At 37.2% G+C, this 24,451-nt stretch overlaps 1 protein-coding gene across 1 annotated transcript in view; it reads right to left on the reverse strand.

The window, feature by feature from the left end:
• Positions 1-20,774: 20,774 nt before the first annotated feature.
• The window catches only part of LOC110906586 (heat shock cognate 70 kDa protein 2), a 35,501-nt gene continuing 31,824 nt past the window's right edge, over positions 20,775-24,451 (reverse strand). The window contains exon 4 of the mRNA XM_022151696.1: positions 20,775-21,922. Coding sequence (XP_022007388.1) covers positions 20,775-21,922 — 1,148 coding nt within the window. The remainder of the gene's footprint in view (positions 21,923-24,451) is intronic.

The raw sequence follows: 24,451 nt of genomic DNA on the forward strand, positions 1-24,451 counted from the left end.
TCGGGAGATTGGGTTTTCTTGGGTTTTCTATATATATAGGGTTTTCCATATAGCCCTCCCCTATATATATAGGGTAATGCTAGACAAAAAAACCCGAAAAATTTTAGGAAACTCTGGAAACTCAAATCTCCCCCCATTTTTACCCAACCTCCCGACATTTTTTTTTTTTTGAAAAAAATAACACATGTAATATACATGTTTTAAAGTGTTTTGGGCCAAAAAAAACAAAAAAAAAAAAAAAAACGCCGAAGGGATGTTTTAAAAAAAAAATAAACAAATTTCAGCAATGTCCGGTTGCCTAACATGTGTTAGGCACAAAAGACAGAAACTTGCTGATTTTTTTTAAATCATTCCTTCGGCGCTTTTTTGATTTTTTTTGCCCAAAACTCTTAAAAACATGTATATTACATGTGTTATTTTTTTCCAAAAAAAAAAAAAAATGTCGGGAGGTTGGGTTTTCTTGGGTTTTCTATATATATAGGGTTTTCTATATATATATATAGGGTTTTCTATATAACCCTCCCCTATATATATATATATATAGGGTAATGCTAGACAAAAAACCATAAAAATTTTAGGAAACTCTGGAAACTCAAATCTCCCCCCCATTTTTGCCCAACCTCCCGACATTTTTTTTTTGAAAAAAATAACACATGTAATATACATGTTTTAAAGTGTTTTGGGCCAAAAAAACAAAAAAGCGCCGAAGGGATGTTTTTAAAAAAAATAAAAAATTTCAGCAATGTCCGGTTGCCTAACATGTGTTAGGCACAAAAGACAGAAACTTGTTGATTTTTTTTTAAATCATTTCTTCGGCGCTTTTTTGATTTTTTTGGCCCAAAACTCTTAAAAACATGTATATTACATGTGTTATTTTTTTCAAAAAAAAAAATGTCGGGAGGTTGGGTTTTCTATATATATAGGGTTTTCTATATAGGCCTCCCCTATATATATATATATATATATGGGAAGGTTAACGTACAATAGCTTTTAACGTGCAACCGGTACGACCTATAATTACGCACGTTCATTTGTAAATTACGCACGTTAAAAATTTTAAACCCTAATTACGCATGAAGAAGAAAAATCACGCGTGATTAGGGTTCGTTTCAATTAGTCTGCGATTGATCAATTATTTGATCAATTTCGTCTGATTAGTTTCAATTTTCTTTTCGTTTCAGTTCTAATTGGCCATTGTTTGGTCAATTTCATCGAATTGTGTTCAAATTCGTCTTTAATTTTGAAAAATTTAATCAAAAAGAAGACTCGAAAAACAGCCCGTAGAACAGAGGATGCAAGTTGTAGGAGCATGCGTGATTATAGGTTAAATAATTACTCACGTTATTTTTTGACACAAATCACGCTCGGTTGGTTTTTTACCTAATGGCACATGTTGTATCAATAATTACGCATGTTATCTTTTGGTCGCGTACCAGTCGCATGTTAAGGCATATTGTATTTATTACTTTCTCTCCCCCACCCTCTCTCTCTCTATATATATATATATAGGGTGGGGTTCGGCTACAAAGTCCATTTTTCTTACAAAGTGTACAAAGTCATAAAACACCACAATTTCAGCCATAAAACACACTCAAAACCCACAAATAACAGAGTGAATATCATTAAAACACAATATCTAAACCTTAACAGTCCATAAAAACTTCAAACACACCATCGTAGAATTATGAATATAAAACACAACATGAGAATCAACATAAAACACGCTAATATTAGTCATTCGATAATCAAAGGCTTATCATCCAAAACACAACACAAAACCCACAAATATGGTGTTTTAGTAATCTCCACTTTGTTATTTGTGGGTTTTGAGTGTGTTTAATAGCTGAAATTATGGTGTTTTATAACTTTTTACACATTGTAGGAAAAATGGACTTTGTAGCAAACTCTCACGCTATATATATATATATATATATATATATATATATATATATATATATATATATAGGGATGATTTAAAATGAGAACCACTATGAGTTCTGAGAACCGTGAGAACTTTTTAATCCCGGGCGAGTTGGGCCAATTTTTTTTTTGCACAAACGTATATGCAAACATTATAAACACATCTGTAAAAACAAGTAAAAAAATTGTCTAGTCGTTAGTTTTGACTGATGCAAGTTTTTTTTACGCCCTGATAAAAGAAAGTAGTTATCAACTGTAAAATTTTACACCAGTGCGTAAAAAAAATTGCATCAGTCAAAACTAACGCCTCGACAATTTTTTTTTTACTTTTTTATAGATGTGTTTATAATGCTCTTAAAATATATTATTATAAATAAATGGAAAATGATTGAAAATAAGATTTTTTGGTTTTAAATTTTTTAAATATTTTCATTTTTTTGGATTTTATTTTTTTTTTTAATTTTTCAATATTTAATTGTTGGTCCTACTATTGTAGTGGGGTAAGATATTGATGTAACTGGGTTTACAATCGAAGAACATCTTCCTCGAGGTGGAGGAGCAATGGGTGAGTCGTTTTCAGTGATTATTGGCATAAACCGACCATTAACACCTCTTGGTTGTTGCATTTGATTTTGGTGTTGTGGTCGATTTCAAGGTGGAACCTTGACCTCTTGATTCACTGGTCTTCCTTGGTTAACACGTTGATTACCCCCGCCCACGGACCGAGGAATCCAGTTCCGGTTGGCGTTGTTATTGTTGTTATTAACCCGGTTCCTTTGGTTGTTGTATCGAGGTTGACGATTATTGCCATAACCGTCATTACAGGCATAATTATACCCATAATCATCAACATTCTCCACATAGTTGGCGTTTTGATAGCCAACTTCCTCATCTTCAAAACCTTTATCGTTGTAGAAGTTTCCGTTGTTTTTGTACTCATCCCAACTACCATCTTCAAACCCATCATCATGATTTCCCCTTCTCCCGAATATTCCGAGAATACTAACATGTTCAGGTGATTGGTAACCCGGAACACTATACAGCTCATCATCGGGAATATTATTTCTTAACTCGTCGATGTTGAGAAATTGGGTTTTATTCACAGGATTGCCACAATTTTGGTTAACCCCACGGTTGGGATTTAACATTTCGGTTATTGAGGTTTGGTGGTAATGTTATCCATCAGACTTGGGCGGATCTACAAGTAGCGATTGATACGCTTTACACATGTTATCAAGCTTAAAAATATGTTGATGAACTTGATTAGAGTACTATATTAAATGTTATTGTGATTGATTGTAAACTATGTTTAAATTTGTTATACAATCAATCAAATATTTTACCAACTTTAAGATACTTTACATTACAATCATTTGCGTCAACCGCAGGGCAACGCGCACGGGTACAATAAGTTATAAGGTTGTAGATTTTATGGGTCTAGTAAGTTTTAAGGTTTTAGATTTTTATACGAGGGCCCAATTAATTTTTGGGTTTCACATTTTTTTATATATTTAAAAATATATAAAAAAATAAGGACCCAGCAAAAACGAGCCACGGCTGGGGGTGCGGCTTGCCCGATGGTGACAGAGGGTGGTTATAGGTGATGGCGACCGGAGGTGAGTGGTAAAGATCTGAGGGGGAGGTGGTGACTTTGATGTTCATCGAAAAGAACAAAAACAAGCCGGAAGCTTTTTCTCTTTCTACTTTCTCTCTAAACCTTAAAGTCGTTGGAAAACAAGAGTGTCACCAGAAGACAAACAAATGTTGTCGGTTGAATTCTTGTTCAAACTAAAGCCATCAATAAAGTCGCTAGAAATATAAAGTCCTAGGAAATAGGAACAAACTCGCTAAAAGATAAACAAATCCGCCGGAAGAGAACAAAGTCGCCCAGATCAGCTCAAAAACTCAACAAAAAAAAAACCTCGCCCAAAAACATTCTGATATGATCCCAAACACCTCCAAATGATCTAAAAACCCACTCTAAGTCTTCCTAATCATACCATGATCAATCCTCAATAACCAAACAACCAATTTAAACCATTTGAAATCCAGATTTTAAATAAAAAGTATAATAAAATGAAAAACCCAAAACTTCAAAAATCAGATTTTAATTATGAACTGTAGATAGTTAAATCCCAAATTCAAGTAGATACGAAATTGTAGAATCAAATCGGGTCTAAAATTTGATTCTGGTGAAGAATCAAATCGGGTCCAAATTCAAGTACCAAAGCTATGATACTAATTCATTGAAACCCCACTAGATAATATGCATAAGGCCATGTGTAGTCATAAAGCTCCTTTGGGGTCGTTATGCGACAAGTGGCGAAATGCGTAAGAGAGGGGCTTTATATCACAAGAGGGTGTAGTGGTAAGGGGGTTATATAACCCTTCAATTATACATACATATGTATGCATATATATGTGTGTGTGAGTGGGGGAAACATTGTGCAGAGGATTAACGCCGCTCTGTGTATCGTGGCTCCAAGAAAATTCACCCCCATAGCGCCCTCTGTAGTGGTGTGGTGCGGCGTTGTGGGGCGCTGCAGCCCTTCTCCCCCTGATATAAATCCCTATTACACAAGGACTAAGATGATTACAATTAGAGGGCCCAGATGTCTAGAATGTGTGTGTCACACCCCAACCGATGGCGAAAACAACGGGGCATGGTACTGAGCGAAACAGATTTGTCCATGAGTATCCACAATAACTATTAATTACCAGATATTAAAATGTCATGTCCCATACCACAACATATCCAAATAAAACAGTTATTACAAATAATTGTCTTAAAAACAAATACTGCTCTGATGACTCAGATTTAAGTGTGTCATAACTAGACCCCTAGCTTGATTTACCAAAGCACAGCAATCCTAGCATCTTAAGCACATGTCACATACGTTAAAATAAAGTCAATACACATAGTGTAAAGGTAAGCATACAAGTTTGATAGTATAATAGAGTTCGAAATCGTTTACGCATAACCAGCATGTAACATGTAGTAAAGTGAAAGCTAGTAGGTTATCGACAGAGAAATATGCACAGACGTGACTGCGAGTTATAGAATGCGCAACACATATCCCCACTGGGACACGTGAAGTAAAGACCTTAACAACCCCTATCCACGACAGGTGCTGAGTCCAAACTGTAGTACTATCGTTGCTAAGGCGTCAGGCAACAATCACTATGTTAACATAACATACAAGCATTCATCGAATAACACGTAGCATAAATAACGGTCAGCGTATAAATAGTGTTTGCATTGTGTGTCGATTGTAATTTAGAATAAGTAACGTATGTAACACCCAAAAGTGCGTAAAGCAAAAAGGGTTCGAGTATACTCACAGATAGCGTTTAATAAGTAAACACACTCTTGGATTGAAGGGAGCACTAAGAGATTAGCCTAAACAGTTAACGATAGCATAAAGATGAGCGGTGCGATAAACGGTGAAAAGTGATTAAGTGTCGAGTGGCAACCGATCGGATGGCTATCCGACCGGTTGACCATTCGATCGGATGTCAATCCGTTCGGATGGTCATCCGATCGGATGGCCATTCGATTGGATTGACATTCGTTTGGTAAGGACGTGTTTGTGTATGATGGCTTTGAAGTTTTCGTTGTAGAATTTTGAAAACAGAGAAGTATCTCTACCCTTCAGGTCGATCGATCGAACGGCAGGTCGATCGATCGAACGGCAGGTCGATCGATCGAACGGCAGGTCGATCGATCGAACGGCAGGTCGATCGATCAAACGGCAGTTCGATCGGATGGCGATCCGCTCGGCAAGTTATTTCTCAGAGGACAAGTTCACAGCAGGATTGTCACTCGATCAGATAGCAATCCGATCGGATGGAAATCCGTTAGAACTGACTATGTGTTGAACATGTTGAAAATTGTTTAAGTGTTGAGACCAAGTGCACTCTGATTGGATGGTTGTTCGATCAGATGGCAATTCGATCGGATGGCAATCCGATTGGACGACAATCCGTTCCAGCGACCTGATCATTTTGGCACTTGATTATCTTGAACGTTTTTGGCGGTTTGATCGAGACGGTAAGACAACGTAGTAAACAACGGAACCTCGTCAAGTCCCAAGTCGTTCGATCGAACAGGGATCACCCTAATCTGATCAGTTGACTGTTCCTTGCTGGTCATTCATGGCTAACCCACAATCGATTGTCTCTTTGATAGAAACCAGATCTTGAACCAACACATCACTAAGGAAGAGTAGAAGGTCTGTACAAGCTCTGATTCTATCGTTTTGAGTGCATTGAGTGTAAAGGAGTTGAAAGAAAGTTAGAAAACCATCTTTCAATCATTTTAACTATGAATATGTGTAGATCTATGCGAAAACATTGTTTAATCATGTGGAAATCCTTCAGATCTGAGTTGTTCTTGGTGGAATGAGGCCAAAACTTGAAGTTCATAAGAACTCCATGATGACATCATCCTAGAACACCTCAAATCCACTGATTTCACGGTTAAAAGTTAAGATTCAAAAGAGAAAATGTTGAAGAAGTATGTGTAGATCATAGAAGTACAAGATTTCGGTTGAAAACTTACAAGAATCGCGAGAAATCGAGAAAAAGAAGGCTTGCGTGCGGCTGGTCGAGTGGAGGAGCTGTCACATCACAAGTGATGTGACAGGAGGGTATTTATAGGGTTTCCAAAAGAGGAAAGTGCACAAGGGTCGGATTGGCCACCGATCGGATGGCGTCTCGATTGGATGGCAATCCAATCGGATGGTAATCCAATCGGATGGCCACTCGATCGGTTGGCCATTTGGTCCAAGTGTTCGGCGTGTTGAGTTTTGTCGTTTTGATTCGCGTGTTGAGCGTTGCGATGCGTTTTGAGCGAGCGATGCGATAGATTACCCATTAGTTACAAAAATAACCTACTACTATATCTAACATACAATCACTATAAATAACTTGCGTTTAGCGTTTGCGATTAATTTGCGATGCGATAGAGTTGCGATTGCGTTTCGATTAATCACCCAGACATAAACATAAATAAACATGCACAAGTAACACATAGATAGCACACACACGTAAAACAATATGCAGAGTCTACCAATCAAGGTGCGAGCGCGATTGTGATGTGATAAGCGAATAAGCGATAAAACATGCGATAAACATCAATTATTAATAGATACTCCACATAATACAACTAAAGTAATTAAAATAAAAGATTCGATTACAAGTCAAAGAAGTCTAAACAGTAGTTAAGCAAGGAGTGACAAATCGCAATTAGCAATATTTTCTTCCTTTGACTTCAGTCTTGACTTTGACTTTGGCTTTCGTAACACGGGGTGTTACAGTGTGTTCTCACTAAATCCCTAAAATCTCTATCTATTTATAGCCTAATGACAATTACGTAATTACATTTATAGCCTAATGACAATTACTTAATTACATTTATGTCCTTAGAATTTTGCTTGAATATATATCTATTAAACTAAAATCATAAATCTATTTTGTATAAACAAAATCTATTTAATTACTTGAAACAATACCAATCATATCTTAAATTTTGACACACCAAATCTTCACTCGATCTTCTCTTGTCGATTTGCATGTTGACTTTGATTTGTTGACGTTAACTTTATTGTCTTCGACTTGTTGACATTATACTAAATACTTTGACCCAACAGATACTGTTCTTTCACTTTTTGTATTGAGATCTTTGTTTCTATTTTTAGTAACTTTATAACCGAATATTACCAAAAGATAATATTGCTAGGTTTCTTTCGTATTGTATCCATCATTCCTTGTTATTGAACTTACTTTTAGAATATCACCAAAAGAAAATATTGCTAGGTTTCTTTAGTATTGTATCCATCATTCCTTGGTATTGAATTTACTTTTAAATTGTATTAGGTGTTTTCAATTGGATCAAAAAGGTTTTCTATATCGTTTGAATTGAAGTTATTGAATACAATGAACTTAGAACAACCAAATAAATAGAGAAATACAACGAAATTAAAAGGAAATAAACAGCTGGAGATCCCCCTTGATTGTGTCCAACGGCTATCCATGATGCTAGCTGTGATTTTGTCTAAAGAAGGAAATGATGTAACAAACTGATCCTCTACTTTCTAGCACTCTCCCTCAAGTGGAGTAGTGGGGTTTCCGATACTTAACTTGTGAAGACACTGATTGAAGCTCCTCCCGTTAACGGCTTTTGTTAATATATCTGCTAATTGATCCTCTGAACCGACAAATGTGAGCTCTATAATTCCCGTTTCGAGTTTTTCTTTGATAAAATGTCTATCAACCTCTATATGCTTAGTACAATCGTGGTGAACAGGATTCTCCGAAATTTTTATTGCAGCTTCATTATCATACAGAATAGTACTAGCTTTAGATTGTGCAAAACCGATTTCAGCCAAGAGCTTGTGTATCCAAAGAACTTCTGCTAGACCGCGTGCGATACCTCGAAATTCTGCCTCAGCATTGGATAAGGCTACAACTTTTTGTTTCTTACTTCTCCATGTAACTAGATTCCCACCAACTAAGGTGAAATATCCTGACGTGGATCTTCGGTTTCCTTTGTCTCCTGCCCAGTCTGCATCTGTATACGCCTGGATTCTTAGATGTTTATTTGGTTGGAATAGAACCCCATGGCCCGATGTCCCTTTGAGATACCGAACGATCCTCCATACTGCATCCATGTGAGCTACTTGTGGTTGATGCATGAATTGGCTTACCACCCCAACTGCATATGCAATGTCTGGGCGAGTGTGTGAGAGATATATCAGTATGCCCACCAACCGTTGGTACCTTTCTTTGTCTGCTAATTCTGCTCCTTCTTCCATATAGAGTTTTTGGTTAGTCATCATTGGAGTGTCGGTTGGCTTGCAATCGATCATTCCTGTCTCGGTAAGAAGGTCAAGTATATATTTCTTCTGGCAGATAAAGATTCCTTATTTAGACCTTAGTACCTCAATTCCAAGGAAGTACTTAAGTCCTCGCAAGTCCTTCATCTCGAATTTAGTGAACAAATTAGTCTTTAACTTCTCCATTTCTTCCTCATCGTCACCTGTAATAATCATATCATCAACATATATAATCAAACAAGTCACAAGTTTACCTCTCCGTTTAAGGAACAATGTATGATCGGAGTTGCTTTGTTGGAAACCATATCCCTTCATTGCCATGGTAAATCTGCCAAACCAAGCTCGAGGAGATTGCTTAAGTCCATAGAGAGTTCTTTTTAGCCGACATACTTCCTTGGTTTTGAAGTTTTCTGTGAACCCAGGAGGAGGTTCCATGTAAACTTCTTCTTTCAACTCCCCATGTAGGAAAGCATTCTTAACGTCAAACTGATGGAGAGGCCATTCTTTATTTGCAGCAATAGAAAAAAAGAACACGGATCGTATCAATTTTCGCTACCGGTGAGAATGTCTCTGAATAGTCAATTCCGTATGTTTGAGTATAGCCCTTAGCTACTAACCGAGCTTTATATCTTTCAAGGTTCCATCTGGTTTGTGTTTGATTGTAAAGACCCAACGACAGCCTACTGGTTTCTTTCTTGGTGGAAGAACACATTTCTCCCATGCTTCATTTTTTATAAGTGCCTCCATCTCTGTTTCCATAGCATCCTTCCAATTTTTTGAATCCAAATCTTGTTCCATAGAATTTGGAAGTTGTTCATCATACAGGGAAGCAGTGAAAGCCTTAGCTTCTCTTGATAAATTTCCGTTGGCAGTGTTCGTAATAGGATACCTTGAGGACCTTGTTTCTTTTTCTAGAGAGTACCGTTCTGGAGGAACCCCTCTGTTGGCCCTTGGAGGTAAAACATACCTTCAACTGGCACCATTTTGCACTCCTTGTTCCTCCTGCATAGTTTCAGTAACTGTACTACGAGAATTTTGGTCAGGTATATCAATATTTTGAGTATCCTCATGTGTGAGAGTATCGTCATGTGTGTGAGTATCCTCATGTGTGAGAGTATCATCATATGTGTGAGAGTAACTAACCTCAGTAACAGGAGCGGGAGGATCTTGGTTAGTTGGTTCGGTGGAAGTAAGTGACTCATCATGGGTACTATGATTAACTTCTTTGGATAGATGACTGCTGTGGTTAACTTCTTCTGAAGATGGCCCCCCTCCTTTAACCAACTCGGTGTGTCAATATACTCCTCCCCCTGGCCACTGTGTTGGGAAGTATAAAAGAATTCGGTTTCAAGGAAGTCACAATTTAGGGTAGTATACATATGTTGGCGTTTTGGACTATAGCATCGGTATCCTTTTTGGTCGATACCATAGCCTACAAAAACGCACTTCTCTGCACACGGGCCAAGTTTTCCCCGGTCATGTTTAGGTATGTGAGCAAAGACAGAGCATCCAAAAACACATGGTGTTAATGTAAGAGGTGGAGGATTTTTTGTAAAATTGGATAGAGACTCGAGAGGAGTTCTTAAATTAAGAGCTTTAGTGGGTAATCGATTGATTAAGTAGGTAGCGGTGGCAACAGCTTCAGGCCAAAAAGATGTAGGGACGTGAGATTCAATTAAAAGGGCACAAGTAATTTCTAAGAGAATACAATTTTTTCGTTCGACGGTGCCATTCTGTTCTGGAGTGTGAGGACACGTTTTTTGGTGAATAATCCCTTTGTTTTGACAAAATTGTTTCATGGAGTCGTTTATATATTCTCCTCCATTATCAGATCATAGGATTTGAATGTTGGTTTTAAATTGTGTTTGTATCATGTTATAAAATATAATAAATGTATCAAAAACTTCATATTTATGTTTTAAAAAATAAATCCACGTCATACGAGTGCAATCATCAATAAAAAGAACAAAATATCGAAAATTTTGTCCCCCAATAACTTCCGCGGGTCCCCAAACATCAGAATGGACAACAGAGAAAGGTGAACCAACTCTCGTGTTATTTAATTTATAGGTTTGCCTATGACTCTTAGCTAACGAACACGTTTCACAATTAAAAGTTTTATTTGATGGAAAAAGTATTGGAAATAAAAGATGTAAATAACCGACAGATGGGTGTCATAATCTTCTATGCCATAGCCAAGCCTCCCTATCAGTAGTCCCGTGAGCAAGCATCACATTACCCTGTTGAGTCACTTCGTCCACATAATATAGTCCTTAACGTTCAGTGCCACGCCCAATGATTGTTCCCGTCCTAATATCCTGGAGGATACAAAAAGTAGGATGCATCAAGACGGTGCAATTTAATTCCTTTGTTACATGACTAATGGATAATAGTTTATGTGACAAAGATGGAACGTAGAGACAATTTGAGAGTTTTAAGGATGGAGATATTTCAATACTTCCTCCTCCCTTAACAGGAACGACTCCTCCATTAGTAGTTTTGATGTGATTAATTCTGGGTTTATTTTTCAAGACCAAGTCTAATGGGTCAAACGTCATGGTGTCAGTCGCTCCACAATCAAATATCCAAGATTCATTTGTGGGTGCATGAGTCTAGGCAATATTAGCTTCTGATTTTAAATCATGTCCCTTTTTATTAGACATTTCATTCCCATTTTCATACGGTTTTAAAGGAAAGGTTTTTGACAAAACATTTTTTGAAAAACATTTTTGGAAAAAACATTTTTAACTTTGTGAGTTTCCTTTTTACCCGTATCGTAAAGGGGAGATTCTTCAAGGGGGTCTTTTAGTAAATCTACCAAACTAGAATCAAAATATCTAGGATTAATAATAAAAGAAAGGTTTGAGCGTATATCCCCAAACCCTGTACCTCCATCCTCTCTGATGAAATCCTCTGTTTTTCCGGCGAAAGCAATCCCTCCAAAGCCGCTGCCTTTCTGTTGGTTGTCGCCGCTGCCATTGTCATCGATGTTGCTGGTGGCAGCCGCCGCTTTTCCTCCCTCCTTACTCCCATTTTTATGACCGTCGCCCCACAATTCAGGGTAGCCGACGAGTTTGAAACATTGTTCCTCGGTGTGTTTCATCATACCACAGTGCTCACACTTGAGTTTGTTTTTGTCAATCCAGGATGATGATCCAAGATTAGAGTTTTTTTCTTATTCGTTCGTCCTTTCGACAGAAGCCCTAGGCTTTCTGGTTCGAGAGACCTGCTGGTATTTAGTCCTACCGCCACACCGCTTGGGGAAGATGAGTTATCAGTGGTTCCTAAGATTCCCTAATGTGCCATTTCCTTTCGAATGGCGGCGTAGGCGCCCTCAGCCGAGGGTAGGGGTCCCACCGGAGAATATCCCGCTTTATTGGGTCATATTGTCGATCAAGGGTGTTCAAGAACTGGAAGAGCTTCTGTTCTGACCGGAGTTTGTTGTATGTTCCTATGTCAACGGCACGCGTCATAAGGTTCGGGTCTCTCCCTTCAATTTCTCCCTAAACTCCTTGCATGATAATCCAAAAATCTTCCAACGGGGATCCATTCTGTTTTATACCATTTTCTTTCACATGACGATTGAAAGTTTAAAGTTTATCTTTCCCGCCTGTATGTAACCACTAACGCATCCCATAGCGTTTTTGCGGTCGGGAATTCGGTTAGGTTACTGGCTAGGGCGGGTTCGATATTCTGAATCAACCATGAGAACACGACTAAGTCATCTTGTTCCCATTGTTCGTATAGGCTATCGGTCGGTTCTGGAGGTTTCGGGTCTACCGTCAAATGGCTTAAGAGATGTTTCGATTTGCCGCCAGTTACGACTCGAATCATCCGAGACCACAAGGCGTAGTTCTGACTGTTCAACTTGAGGCTGATTTTTAAGGAGTCGAAAAGGCTTTGTTTTTGGGTTTGATTTTGGTTGTTGAGGCTATTTTTAACAAGGTTGGAAATCTGCAAAGCCAGATCATTATTGTTTGAATCTATTATGATTGCCTTTGGTTGTGGTTTTGAAAGAGGTAGATGATGAGCGGGCCGTCTTCTAAGATCGTATACACCGCTCTGATACCATGTTTTCAATTGGATCAGAAAGGTTTTCTATATCATTTGAATTGAAGTTGTTGAATACAATGAACTTAGAACAACCAAATAAATAGAGAAATACAATGCAATTAAAAGGAAATAAACAGCTAGAGATCTCCCTTGATTATGTCCAATAGCTATCCATGATGCTAGCTGTGATTTTGTCTAAAGAAGGAAATGATGTAACAAACTGATCCTCTACTTTCTAACTTAGGATGTAGGGGTGAATTTATGTAGAAACCTGAACTGTATCAAGTTGAAATGTATTCATCTATTCTTGTTGCATATTACTCAGATCCATCATCCCTTGTAACTTTTTTATACGTGATTATTTTTTAAAAACAATTACACCATAAAATATAAGTGTTTTATTATCTCTTCAACTGGTATACTATTGTTACACTTTAAAAAAATGAAATGGACCAGGTGTTCATGAAAGTGGGTGTTTTTATGGAGTTTTCAGGAAACGCCATAAAAAGGCCAAGAAATGCCTAGTTGAAAACGACATAAAACACGCAATTCTGAAAAAACGGCATAAAAAACCAGTTGAAAACGCATAAAACAACAAAGTTGAAAATGACATAAAAACCAGATCCACTGTAAAGAGCTACCAGGGTTTAAATATCGGCATGATTGGGTGAGAGATGTGTTATGTGATGTTCTTAAGCGGGCCGGGATCTCTGCCAAAAAGGAGGCTCCAGTAAATTTCCTTACTGACCCCTTAGAGGGGAGGTCCACTTTACGCCCGGCGGACATCCTTGTGTTTGGATGGGAAGGGGGGAAACACGCTTGTGTAGATCTAACTGGAGTCTCCCCCCTTGTCGGACTCAAGGACAAGGGCTTTGTCGTAGGGCAAGCGGTGCTCAAGGCAGAGGCGAGCAAAGTGGCAAAACATGACAAAGCTTGCCGGGAGAATCAACATGTGTTTGTCCCGTTTGCGTTTGATACCTTTGGTGGTCTCGCTCCTGACGCTGTACGACTCTTGAATCGGGTTCAAAAAGTCGTTAATAGTAATTCTTCGTCGCTAAAGGTTTCAAACTTTGTATTTAGTAGAATTGGTTTTTCTATTCAAAAGGGGGTGGCGGCGCAACTTGTTGCCCGACTACCTGCCATTGCTTTGTAATTGCCCTTTTTCACGTGAAATGATATAAAAGAGTGGGTACTTTACACCAAAAAAAAAAAAAAAAAAAAAAACCAGATCTTTTTTTTTTGAAAAATATATCAATAGTATACTTATTGGAAAGATAAAAAACGCTAGATTTTATGGTGTATTGAATAAAATAATAATCACGTAATAAAAAGTTATGGACGTATGAATTTGATGGATAAAATGACATGTGATTAGCATGTGCACAATTGTTTGGATCTTCAAACTTTATGTCACACCCTGGCTTTGCGGAAGCGTGGGTTTATTTGATGTGACTTCTTAATACCATAGCTTAATCACAACAAAGCTATATGAAATTAAAACCATGATGATCATCCATAACTTCACGTTTTAAAATAAAAATACGAAAACATTGTTTTAAGAGTTGACACATGGAACGAGTTTACAACACAACAAAATAAAAACATTGTTCATAAGACACAACCACATAACATGAAATAACATAGTTTAAGACTTGTGACTTGTCCAGGTAAAAGTCACAACCCCTAAACTTGGATGACATCACTCCTCTTACGCAGCATGAAGACATAGCATACCACGCCAGATCCCTAATTCCCTGAAATACATGTAAGTTGAAAAATCAACAAAAGTTGAGCGAGTTCATGTAAAAGTGAGTATGTAAAACCTTTGTAATACATTTGTAAGTATAAAAATCCCTGGTATGTAGCAAATAAGGAAAAATGAGATCACCATTGGTTTGCAAGGACAATGATATGTGTGAAGTGCAGTAGGAAGACTCAAACCTATCAGATTTTTTCGTCGGGCTCAAAGTCACACCGAGGTCCGTATAGTTGGGCCTGGAGTTGGGCTCGCTACACCCAGATAGATCTACCGCTAATGACCCTCGGTCCTACAATGAGGATTAATGGCCTCCAGTTTCCGCCTACCCACTCACATGATCTAAGTAGTAACCCTCCTTACGCTAACCATACCATGTATAAAAGTATCCGTAATCATAGTAACATGTATTTCACCCCCGAAGTATAACAACTGAAAACAGTTAAGAGAAAAGGGGGACATGAACTCATAGAAGTGCGTCTCGAAATAGTAAATCCCAATCAACCTGCTGCGTGACGACCTACACGTACTAACTTCTATTAGACGGATGGCCGTGCCTTGGCTTAAGGTTTAATGTTTTTGGGAAATAGTTAGACAACTATTTCGTATTTACACTTCTTAATTATTTTGTAAATATATTCCTTCCCAAGGATGGGGGTTCTAATACATGTGCGTTTTTATAATTCCAAAAATATATGTTTAAGTCTCACTTAAAGAATATATTTTAATTTATTTGTCTAGAATATTCTATCTCCAAAATATACATATTTTTCCCAAAAATATTACATTTTATTCCATGCAATTTCCAAAATAATACTTTTATCAAAATACACATTTAAGAGTATTTTTCCGAAAATACATAAGTTACATTTTAAAGTTCGTGTGGTAATAACAATACCGGTGTAACTTAAATATTTATTTGTGAAGGCGTTGGTATTATTTTGGAGTCGTATTTTCAGTGTATTCAAGTTATATTATTTTTACTCTAAAAATAATATATCTCTAGTTCACAAAATAATCATAAAGTCACACAAGCGTTTTACTATGAAATATATATTCTAAATATATATTTAACAAGTTTTATTTACGAAAATCCACCTCCGACTACTTGGTTATTTTATAATAAAAATCATGGCGAAATTTATTTAGAAAAACAAGTTAAAAATATATTTATAAACACTTGTCACCAAAAATATTCTAAGTGTTATTTTCTGGAAAAATTTCGCTAGAGTTTCCTCTGTAACTGGAGGTGACCATGCTTACTAGCGTATCATTTTCTTTTCAAAATGCAATCAACAATTTATCAATCATCAACATACAATATTTAACATCAAACTTGTCAAAATAAGTCTAAATCGTAATTCATGAACTTGTAAGTTGTGTAAAAATATGTAGTAACTTCCTAACATATTTAGCGGATCTTGTCATCTTTAAAAATAAAATCAGTTTCTCGAAAACTTTATTTTTAAAGAATATGTAGTCTTACAACTTCTAGTCAATATTTACGAAAACATTTCTTTGTTAAATCTTCTTGTTACACAAGTGTTTACACACTTGTTTATTCACTAAAATGCCTTTAGTTTATGTTAGATCCGGGTTTTGAACAAGACTTGCATCTTTTTACTTTGTTCTTCCGAAAATCCACTTGTAGATCTTTAGACTACTAGTTTAGAACTCTATTTTATAAGAAAAATCACTTTTACACAAGTTCATGTTTTGTGAGTGGAAGGATTCATCATCTTACAACTTTTACACTTAACATATTACTAGTTCATGTTCCATGAACATGATCTAGCATGGTTAGATGATGATCCATCCCATTACTAGCATCAAACAACAACAAATATTCACAACAAAGCAAGATTCACATGATTTACACCACTAGTTTCTCTTTATCCAACTAGTTTATCTTTCTTTCAAGACTTTTAGTTTTGATCTTATGTGTTCTTAAATTTTAACCGTTAAATCACCTATTAACCACTTTAAACAAGAACAAGAGGATGTTTAGAAGCACTTACTACTAGCTCGAGGCTAGGGAAGAATCAAGGCGTAAACAAGGTGGATAAAAGAAATGTAGAGAGGTTCTTGAGTTTCCGAAAGCACCGAGCCTCCTTGTATGTCACCTTTCACCTTTGTGTGTATGTAGAATAGCAAGAACAAAACTTGATGATGATGGTGGTGTTGCTAGTGTTCTCGGCCGAACACTCCAAGGAGAGGAAGATGGTTGTTTGGTATTGTGTTGGAAGTGAGAGATGGGTGATCTTATGGTTATATTTATAATCCATATTAGAGTTTTATCCAACATATAAAGTGCCATTAAGATATTAGACAAGGAGGATTAAATTAATCAAGAAATGGTGGTGTGTCCCCACCTTGGGGAACCGATCGGATGAGGGGGGGGGGGGGGTTATGGTTGGATTTCAAATGTATAGTTAAGTGTCTAGTTAAGTTCCAATGGTGTTAATTAGAGTATTAAGTGTGTAGTATAATACAAAGGGTGTTAGGGTGTTCGGGGACCCTAACTAGCTCAGAAAAGTATAAACAATGTCATTGACAATATTTTTATGTTCCGGGTAAAGTCCGGTTGTTCGGTTGAATATTGATCCGTTAAAGTGTCAAGTAAAGCTTTAAAGTGCCTTTTATAGTGTTTTTAGTAACACAATCAATTCCCGACACTTTGGAAAGTGTCTAGTATTATTTTCCCATGTTTCTGCAATTTACTAGTTAAGTTAAATGCTGAATTTTTGCACAAAGTGCAGAATTTTTGTATTTAAAGCATGTTTTAGGCACATCCGGTCACTATAACTATCACCTAGTGACGCAGTTTTACAATCCTCACCTCCCTACACTCCCTACTAGTGTAGTAATCTATTCCCGGCTCATACTGGCCTTAGAGACAGTGTCTGTCTAGTGCTGGCAATGTCAGCATGTTTACTGGGTTATCCGTTCACTGTGCTAACTGTGCTTTTGTGCATCAAGTTTGTCACTATAGTTCTGTGTAATAAATAATGGAGTGACAGTAATAATGTATGATGCATGAATATGTATGTATCAGAAATCAAGAAGCAATTTAACCACAATTGTAAGCAAGCACAGTATTTAAGCATTAATTAAATATTAATTAATTTGTACGGAAACCTGGTTTGGTGAGGGTTGTCACACTTTATCCCTCCTGGTAGCTCTAAGGTTCACAGTATTTAAAAACACGTCATCTCATCAATCTCAGTCACAAGTCACAAAGATCTTGTGGCTGAGAGACGTTCTTACCGTTTTTACACTTTATAACGTTTTCTCAAGAACTTGTTTCTATATAACTTTTATTAGTCGTATAATATTTAAAATATCATAATTTTATAACTTATTTATCAAAACTTTAGGTTTGTATTTAGTAATTCTTTATATCACCTTCACAAGTTAAAAGGGGAATAATTGTAGTCCATATAAAAGTATAAACATGCCAACTTACATAACTAGTCTGATAAGTAAACAAGGATACAACACGGGATGGTGATACAACGCCCCTCCCTCATCCCCCATGATCTCGTGAAGGGGAAGACCCCACCACGTTCATCGTATCAACCTACTTTCACTCTATCCCCTTCTTCTTTCTCTCCTTTTCTCTCTCTATTTGATAATACAAGAAATATAGAAACAGGGAGTAAAGGTTTGGGATGGGTATAACATATGAGATGGAGGTGGTCGATAGACATGATGGTGATGTGACGTTGAGGTAACAGTTAAGGATGGAGCGGTAAGGATATGTAACACAACCTAATTACAAAGTATTAGTAGATTAGTTAATCAAATCTAGTTTTCACCAAATGGATAGTTTGGTTTATAGTTGATTGTCCGAATTACATAAACCAAAATAAAAAAATGAACTAGTTACACATGGAAAAGAAATTAGAGTAAACTTCCGTTTTGCTCCTTGTGGTTTAGTTGTTTTAACGGTTTTGCTCTGATCCTTTAAAAATAACCATTTTACTCTCTGATGTTTTGGTTTTGTCACCAGTTTGCTCCACGGCCTTAATTCCGTCCATATTGTATGTTAACTGAAAGGGTATTTTGGTAATTTCAAGTATAAAATAAGGGTACTTTGGTAATTTATATTTAACATAACCATTTAACTATTTATTATAATATAAAAAATTGATTATTTATATATTAACATATCACACCGTCACCACTCCCACCTCCGTCTGCTGCTAATCGACCACCATCACCATCCAGCCGCCACTATCTGCCATCACCACCATCCTCCACCACTTAATTTTCTGTTTCTTAATAACCCAAATATTCATCTTTATCTATCTAATTTCCACTCCTTCCTACCCACAAACCACCTCCACACCACCACGAAATCGAAGCTAGAACCATTACACAACACCGTCTCCACCACAAATTAACTAGCGCCACCACACATCGACCATGTCGTGAGTTATTTCATTTTTCATTAACCAACTAATGTCAAAATTAAAAAGAGGTGGTCAAAATTACATTAGGTCAAAATATGCAAATAAATGACTAACCGCATCAGAAGTGGAATTAGCAGCATCCATATCACCCCAAACCTTCACATACAGCTCGGGGCTCCGGTACACCGATCCAACCGCCATGGACCATTCAATTCCACCTGAAACGACGTCGAATTGCATGGTCACAGAGTAAAACACCATACCAGAAAACTAAAGAAGCGGTACAAATAACAAGACGCCCTGACGGTGAATGAGAAGGGAGAGTAAGATCCAGGCAAACTGGTGAAGGAGTGATTGGTGGGTGCAGCGGGCAGAGGTTTTGGAGCGAGAGTGGTAGATGCGGGGGGGATGTAGGGGTGAAGGGCTGTGGTTGTTGAGGCAGGTTTTGATGGGGTGCGTTGCTTGGTGGATTGATTACATGAAAAGATTGGGGGATTTGAGCTTTGTGGATTGAGATTAAAGAAGGTAATGTGGGTTTGTTTTGGGTGGGATTGAGGGAGGTGAAGGGAGGATGACAGAGGATACTTGTATCTAAAAAAGACAAAGCAAATGGATTTTAAAAATCAATTTAAATTCATATTTATAGAATTACCATAATACCCTTATCTTTAACAAACATTTTAGACAGAGCTAGGTGTGGGGAGTGAAATGGAGATAAGTTAAATAGATCAAGGAGTAAAATGACTATTTTTAAAGATTTGGGCAAAACCGTTAAAATGACCAAACCATGGGGAGCAAAACAAAAGTTTACTCATGAAAATAAAAGCGGTGTTGTTAAAAATGGTTTGATACCTTTTTTGACCCCATTGCGCACAACACATGATATGAATTAATGCATGTAGATTTTATTTGAATCAACACCGCGTTTTTAAGATGTGACCATAAATGTTCAAAAATTTTGGGAAACAATTCTAGAATGTCATGCACTTGTTCAATATAAAAAAACCCTTTTCAAACCAGACGATAACCCTTCAAGTAAAGTCACCGTATCCACTGTAACTTCCGTATCCACCTTCATCCCCGTATACCCCATAACCCGGATACGATTGCTGCGTCGGGTAATATGGTTCATCAACAGGTGCATTCTCAGCACCGTATCCACTTTGTTGCACGTACGGAGATTCATACCCGTATCCGTAATCTGGACACACTTGATGCGCCGGGTAATTTGGTTCATCAACAGGTGGAGTGGGAGTCTTGTTCAAGTCTGGCAACTGTATTTTTTGATCAACAGGGACTCCAGACACAACCTCCTCCTCCTCATTGGCAGCATTTGATCCCCATGTGTCGTTAGAATAGCGATTACCGAAATAATTATCCTTCCAAAATGATGACATTTTAACAAGATTGAACCAAAAACTAACAATTTTTTAGTGAAGAAGAAGATGAAAAGGAAAGCACAGTATATTGAATTGTCGGGTGATGGGTAACAGATATGAATGGAGGGATATATGGACTTTCATCTGACATGTCAATACGCAGCGTATTGGTCTCTACTCACCGTATTACTTTATTCACGTGCCCTGGACAACATCGTATCAGGGTCAAATCAGTCTGTCAATACGCTGCGTATTGATCAATACGCACCCTATGATAGGCTGATTTGACATGGTACTAGGTTTGACTGTCTGGTCGTGTACCTACCACTTATATACGCTGCGTATTGGTCAATACGCAGCGTATTTATGTAACCCTATACGCTGCGTATTGACCAATACGCAGCGTATGTAAACCCTAATTGTGCAGATAGCCTGCCTTGGTGTGCAAATAGTGAGAGTCATAATAAACCATCTCCTGGATGGTGGGTATGGATGTGTTCCTGGGGATCACAACACTCATATCAATATCTTCCACAACCCATATGCCAAGAGAAAGAGGGGTCACATCATGTAGTATGAAATCCTGCACCTTTTTGTTTCCATTCCCACTTAAGTTTGCAGCCAACACCGCAGCACCATAAGCTACAGCTTCATCTGCGTTAATGCTCTTGCAAAGTGGTTTCCCATCAAAAAACTCCATCAGCATTTTTTGCAACTTTGGAATCCTTGTCGACCCACCAACAATAACCACGTCATCAACATCGCTCTTTTGCATATTTCCATCTCTTAAACAATTCTCCACGTGCTTAATGCACATGATGAAGAAACCAGCATTAATCTCCTCGAATTTTTCCCTGCTGAATTTAGTTGAGAAATCAATTCCCTCGTATAAGCAATCGATTTCAATTGGTGTTTGTATTGTTGATGACAAATCTCTCTTTGCTTTCTCACAAGCGATTTTCAACCTCATCTTTGCTCTTGCATTCTCACTCACGTCCTTTTTTTCTTTCTTTTTAAAGAGTTCAACACAATGATTCACCATCAACTGCTTAAAGGTTTCACCACCCAAGTGAGTATCACCACCCACTGCTTTAACAGTAATGGTACCAGACTTGCTGATCTTAAGAAGAGACACATCAAAGGTTCCTCCACCCATATCAAATATCGATACGTTTTTCTCTTCGGGGCAGTTTACATCAGCACTCTTGTCTAGACCATATGCGATAGCTGCTGATGTTGGCTCATTAATCAACCGCGTAACATTAAGTCCCGCCAACACACCAGCATCCATGGTCGCCTGGCGTTGCTTGTCATTAAAATATGCAGGAACCGTTATCACCGCATCGGTAACTGTTGTTCCAAGAAATTCTTCAGCAGCCTGTTTCAAGTTTCTTAGAATTATTGACGATATTTCTTCTGGTGAAAACTTCTTTTCTAACGACTCGTGTTCAAAAACAATGGTTGTTTTCTCTCCAGACCCTTCAATTACCTTAAAAGGTTTACTTTCTATGTCTTTCTGGACTACACTATCACTGAATCTAGCTCCCATTAAGCGTTTAACATCTGCACATTATTTTAGAAAATATGAGACAGGATACAAAATAAAGGGAATAACTATAGTTTTACATATTTCTCCTTGAATATGAAAGTTCATCAAATATTAGATTAGATACTATATAAATGAAATGGCTGGAATATGAAAGTTTATCGAATAATAACATTGGTTGCTGAATGAGGGAATAATAACACGGGTTTACATATTACTCAGGGGCGGCTCCATAAGCTTGGCAACCTAGGCACGGTCACTACAAGAAATTCAAGCATTAGCGGCGACACTTTTAGCGGCGACATCTAAAAAGTCGCCGCTAAAAATAGTAACTTTTAAGAGTTCGATATGAAGTTGGTTCAAACATGATTAGAATACATCACACTCACAATTTAAAGTTAGGTTAATGTGTGAATATTGTAGTCTTGAGAAAGTATTCTCTTAAGCAGCATATTGAAGAAATGGTCTAATTGAGTCAATAGTTACAGTCCTTTAACAGTTAAAAAAATCTCAAAATATATGAAAAAGATTAAAGAAGAAGACAAATATAACCTTAATAACTCACCCTACACAAACAAATGAATCTTGAATTCACATGCACTATCAACTGTTTTACTGTTTGGTTTACTCATACTGTACAGCGTGCATCATTCGAACCGAAACCGAATTTCCCGTATCGAATTGGTTTATTATTATTAATAATAATAAGTGCTCCGGCAATAGACCCGGATCATATACAAACCCTCTAGAACCTAAAATAGATACATATGTGAATTGTGTTGATTTTAGTTTTTTAAAGTGTTGACTTAAAACATGTTGATTCCGGGTCAGCTAGGTGAACAAGATCGGATGTCAAGGAATAAAAAGAACTCAAAGTTCACAAAAAATAAAATATCAATAACTAATGAACTAAAAACAACACCTATAATTCATCCCTGCATATAGTTTTAAACTAGGAGATAAGAAGCCAATAAAAGATAAGTGTGATCAATTCAAATAAATATATTAACCGTCAATCTTAATTTTGTATGGCCATGATTTATTCTTGCGGTTTGTATACAAAACTCGGTTTGTACAAGAACCCAACTCACGACAAGTGTTTAAATTGTTCAACTAATAATGTATATCTTATTTTGTAGGATTATTTTGACGAATTGTTTGAAGACCCGAGATTTATGGAACGACTCTACCAAGCTATGGATAAGAAGGAATCAAGAAAAGGCAACAAAAATGACACGGACGAGGAGGGAGAATGATGTATTTTGTATTGAATTTAGAGGTTTCAAAACTTTAACTTAATCAAACAAAATACTTTTGTTGTAGTTTTATGTTTAAAATTGGTGTTATTTGAAGAATTGTTTGAATTATTGTTTGCGTATGGAAAATTAAAAGAAACAGCAGGTTACCGTAATGTGCAAAAACTGGGATTAAGCAAGGAAAAAAAGAATTTATTGGTTTTTTACTTTTAGCGGCGACATTGGTCGTCGCTAATGATATTTGATGACGTGTCATTGATGGCTTTAGCGACCACAGACGTCATCGCTAAAATAAAAGTCGTCGCTAAAAGTTAAAAGAATTAGCGGCGACATATGCTATTAGCGGCGACATGACAAGCATTAGCGACGGTTCGGTAGCGGCGACTCATTAGCGGCGACTTGTCGCCGCTAATACTTTTAGCGGCAACAATCGGGACTATTAGCGGCGACAAAAGTCGCTGTAGGACCGGTTTTGACGCCGTTCGATTGCGTAACGAACGTTTCACGTGCGGAATCCGTGAACGAACGTGACCGAACACACGATAACGTACTACTAAGGTGATTCCATTGCTAAACTTGACGTGTACGGTACAAGAATCACAAAATACAATACTTTCTCTCTCTACTTTCTCTCTCTAGAAGTCTTCTCCTCCAAGTCTTCTCCAAATCTTCTATCAAAATCTAACTAAACTAGTGACATAATCCCCTATTTATATGGTCAAGGCTATTTAATGAAAGTTCACACTAATTACAAGTTTGCCACCTTGCCATTTCTAACTAAATATGACATTATGCGCTTGATTCCTTCCGGCTTTTCACTACGACTCGGATTGACGAAGGCGATAGACAAAATATGCATCAACAGTCGCCGTTATTGCGAAAATTCTTTGTAGTGGGTCTAGGGCCACCAAAAAATTAGGGCCTACAATTTTTTAGAAAGTTTTTATATTTAGTATATGTATTAGGTCAAATAAATACGTTTGTTTCAAAACTAAAAAGGTTTTTTCATAGGAGTCTAAAATAAATATTGTTTGGCAAAAAAAAGCCAAGTTTCAAAGCCCATTTTGTCTTAATTTCCAGTTATTACAATACAACGAATGTTCATCAAATATATATATATAAGATTTGATACTAAATGAAGGGAATGACTGCTTCTCAAAAAAAAAACTATGAAGGAACTGACAAATGGTTTTATATATTGCTCCTATAATATGAAAATTCATCAAACATAAGATTGGATTGTACTAAATGAATGAAATGGCTAGTATACGGAAGTTCATCCAGTTTAAG

Source organism: Helianthus annuus, chromosome 14 (assembly GCF_002127325.2).
Source record: "Helianthus annuus cultivar XRQ/B chromosome 14, HanXRQr2.0-SUNRISE, whole genome shotgun sequence".
NCBI classification, from domain to species: domain Eukaryota; kingdom Viridiplantae; phylum Streptophyta; class Magnoliopsida; order Asterales; family Asteraceae; genus Helianthus; species Helianthus annuus.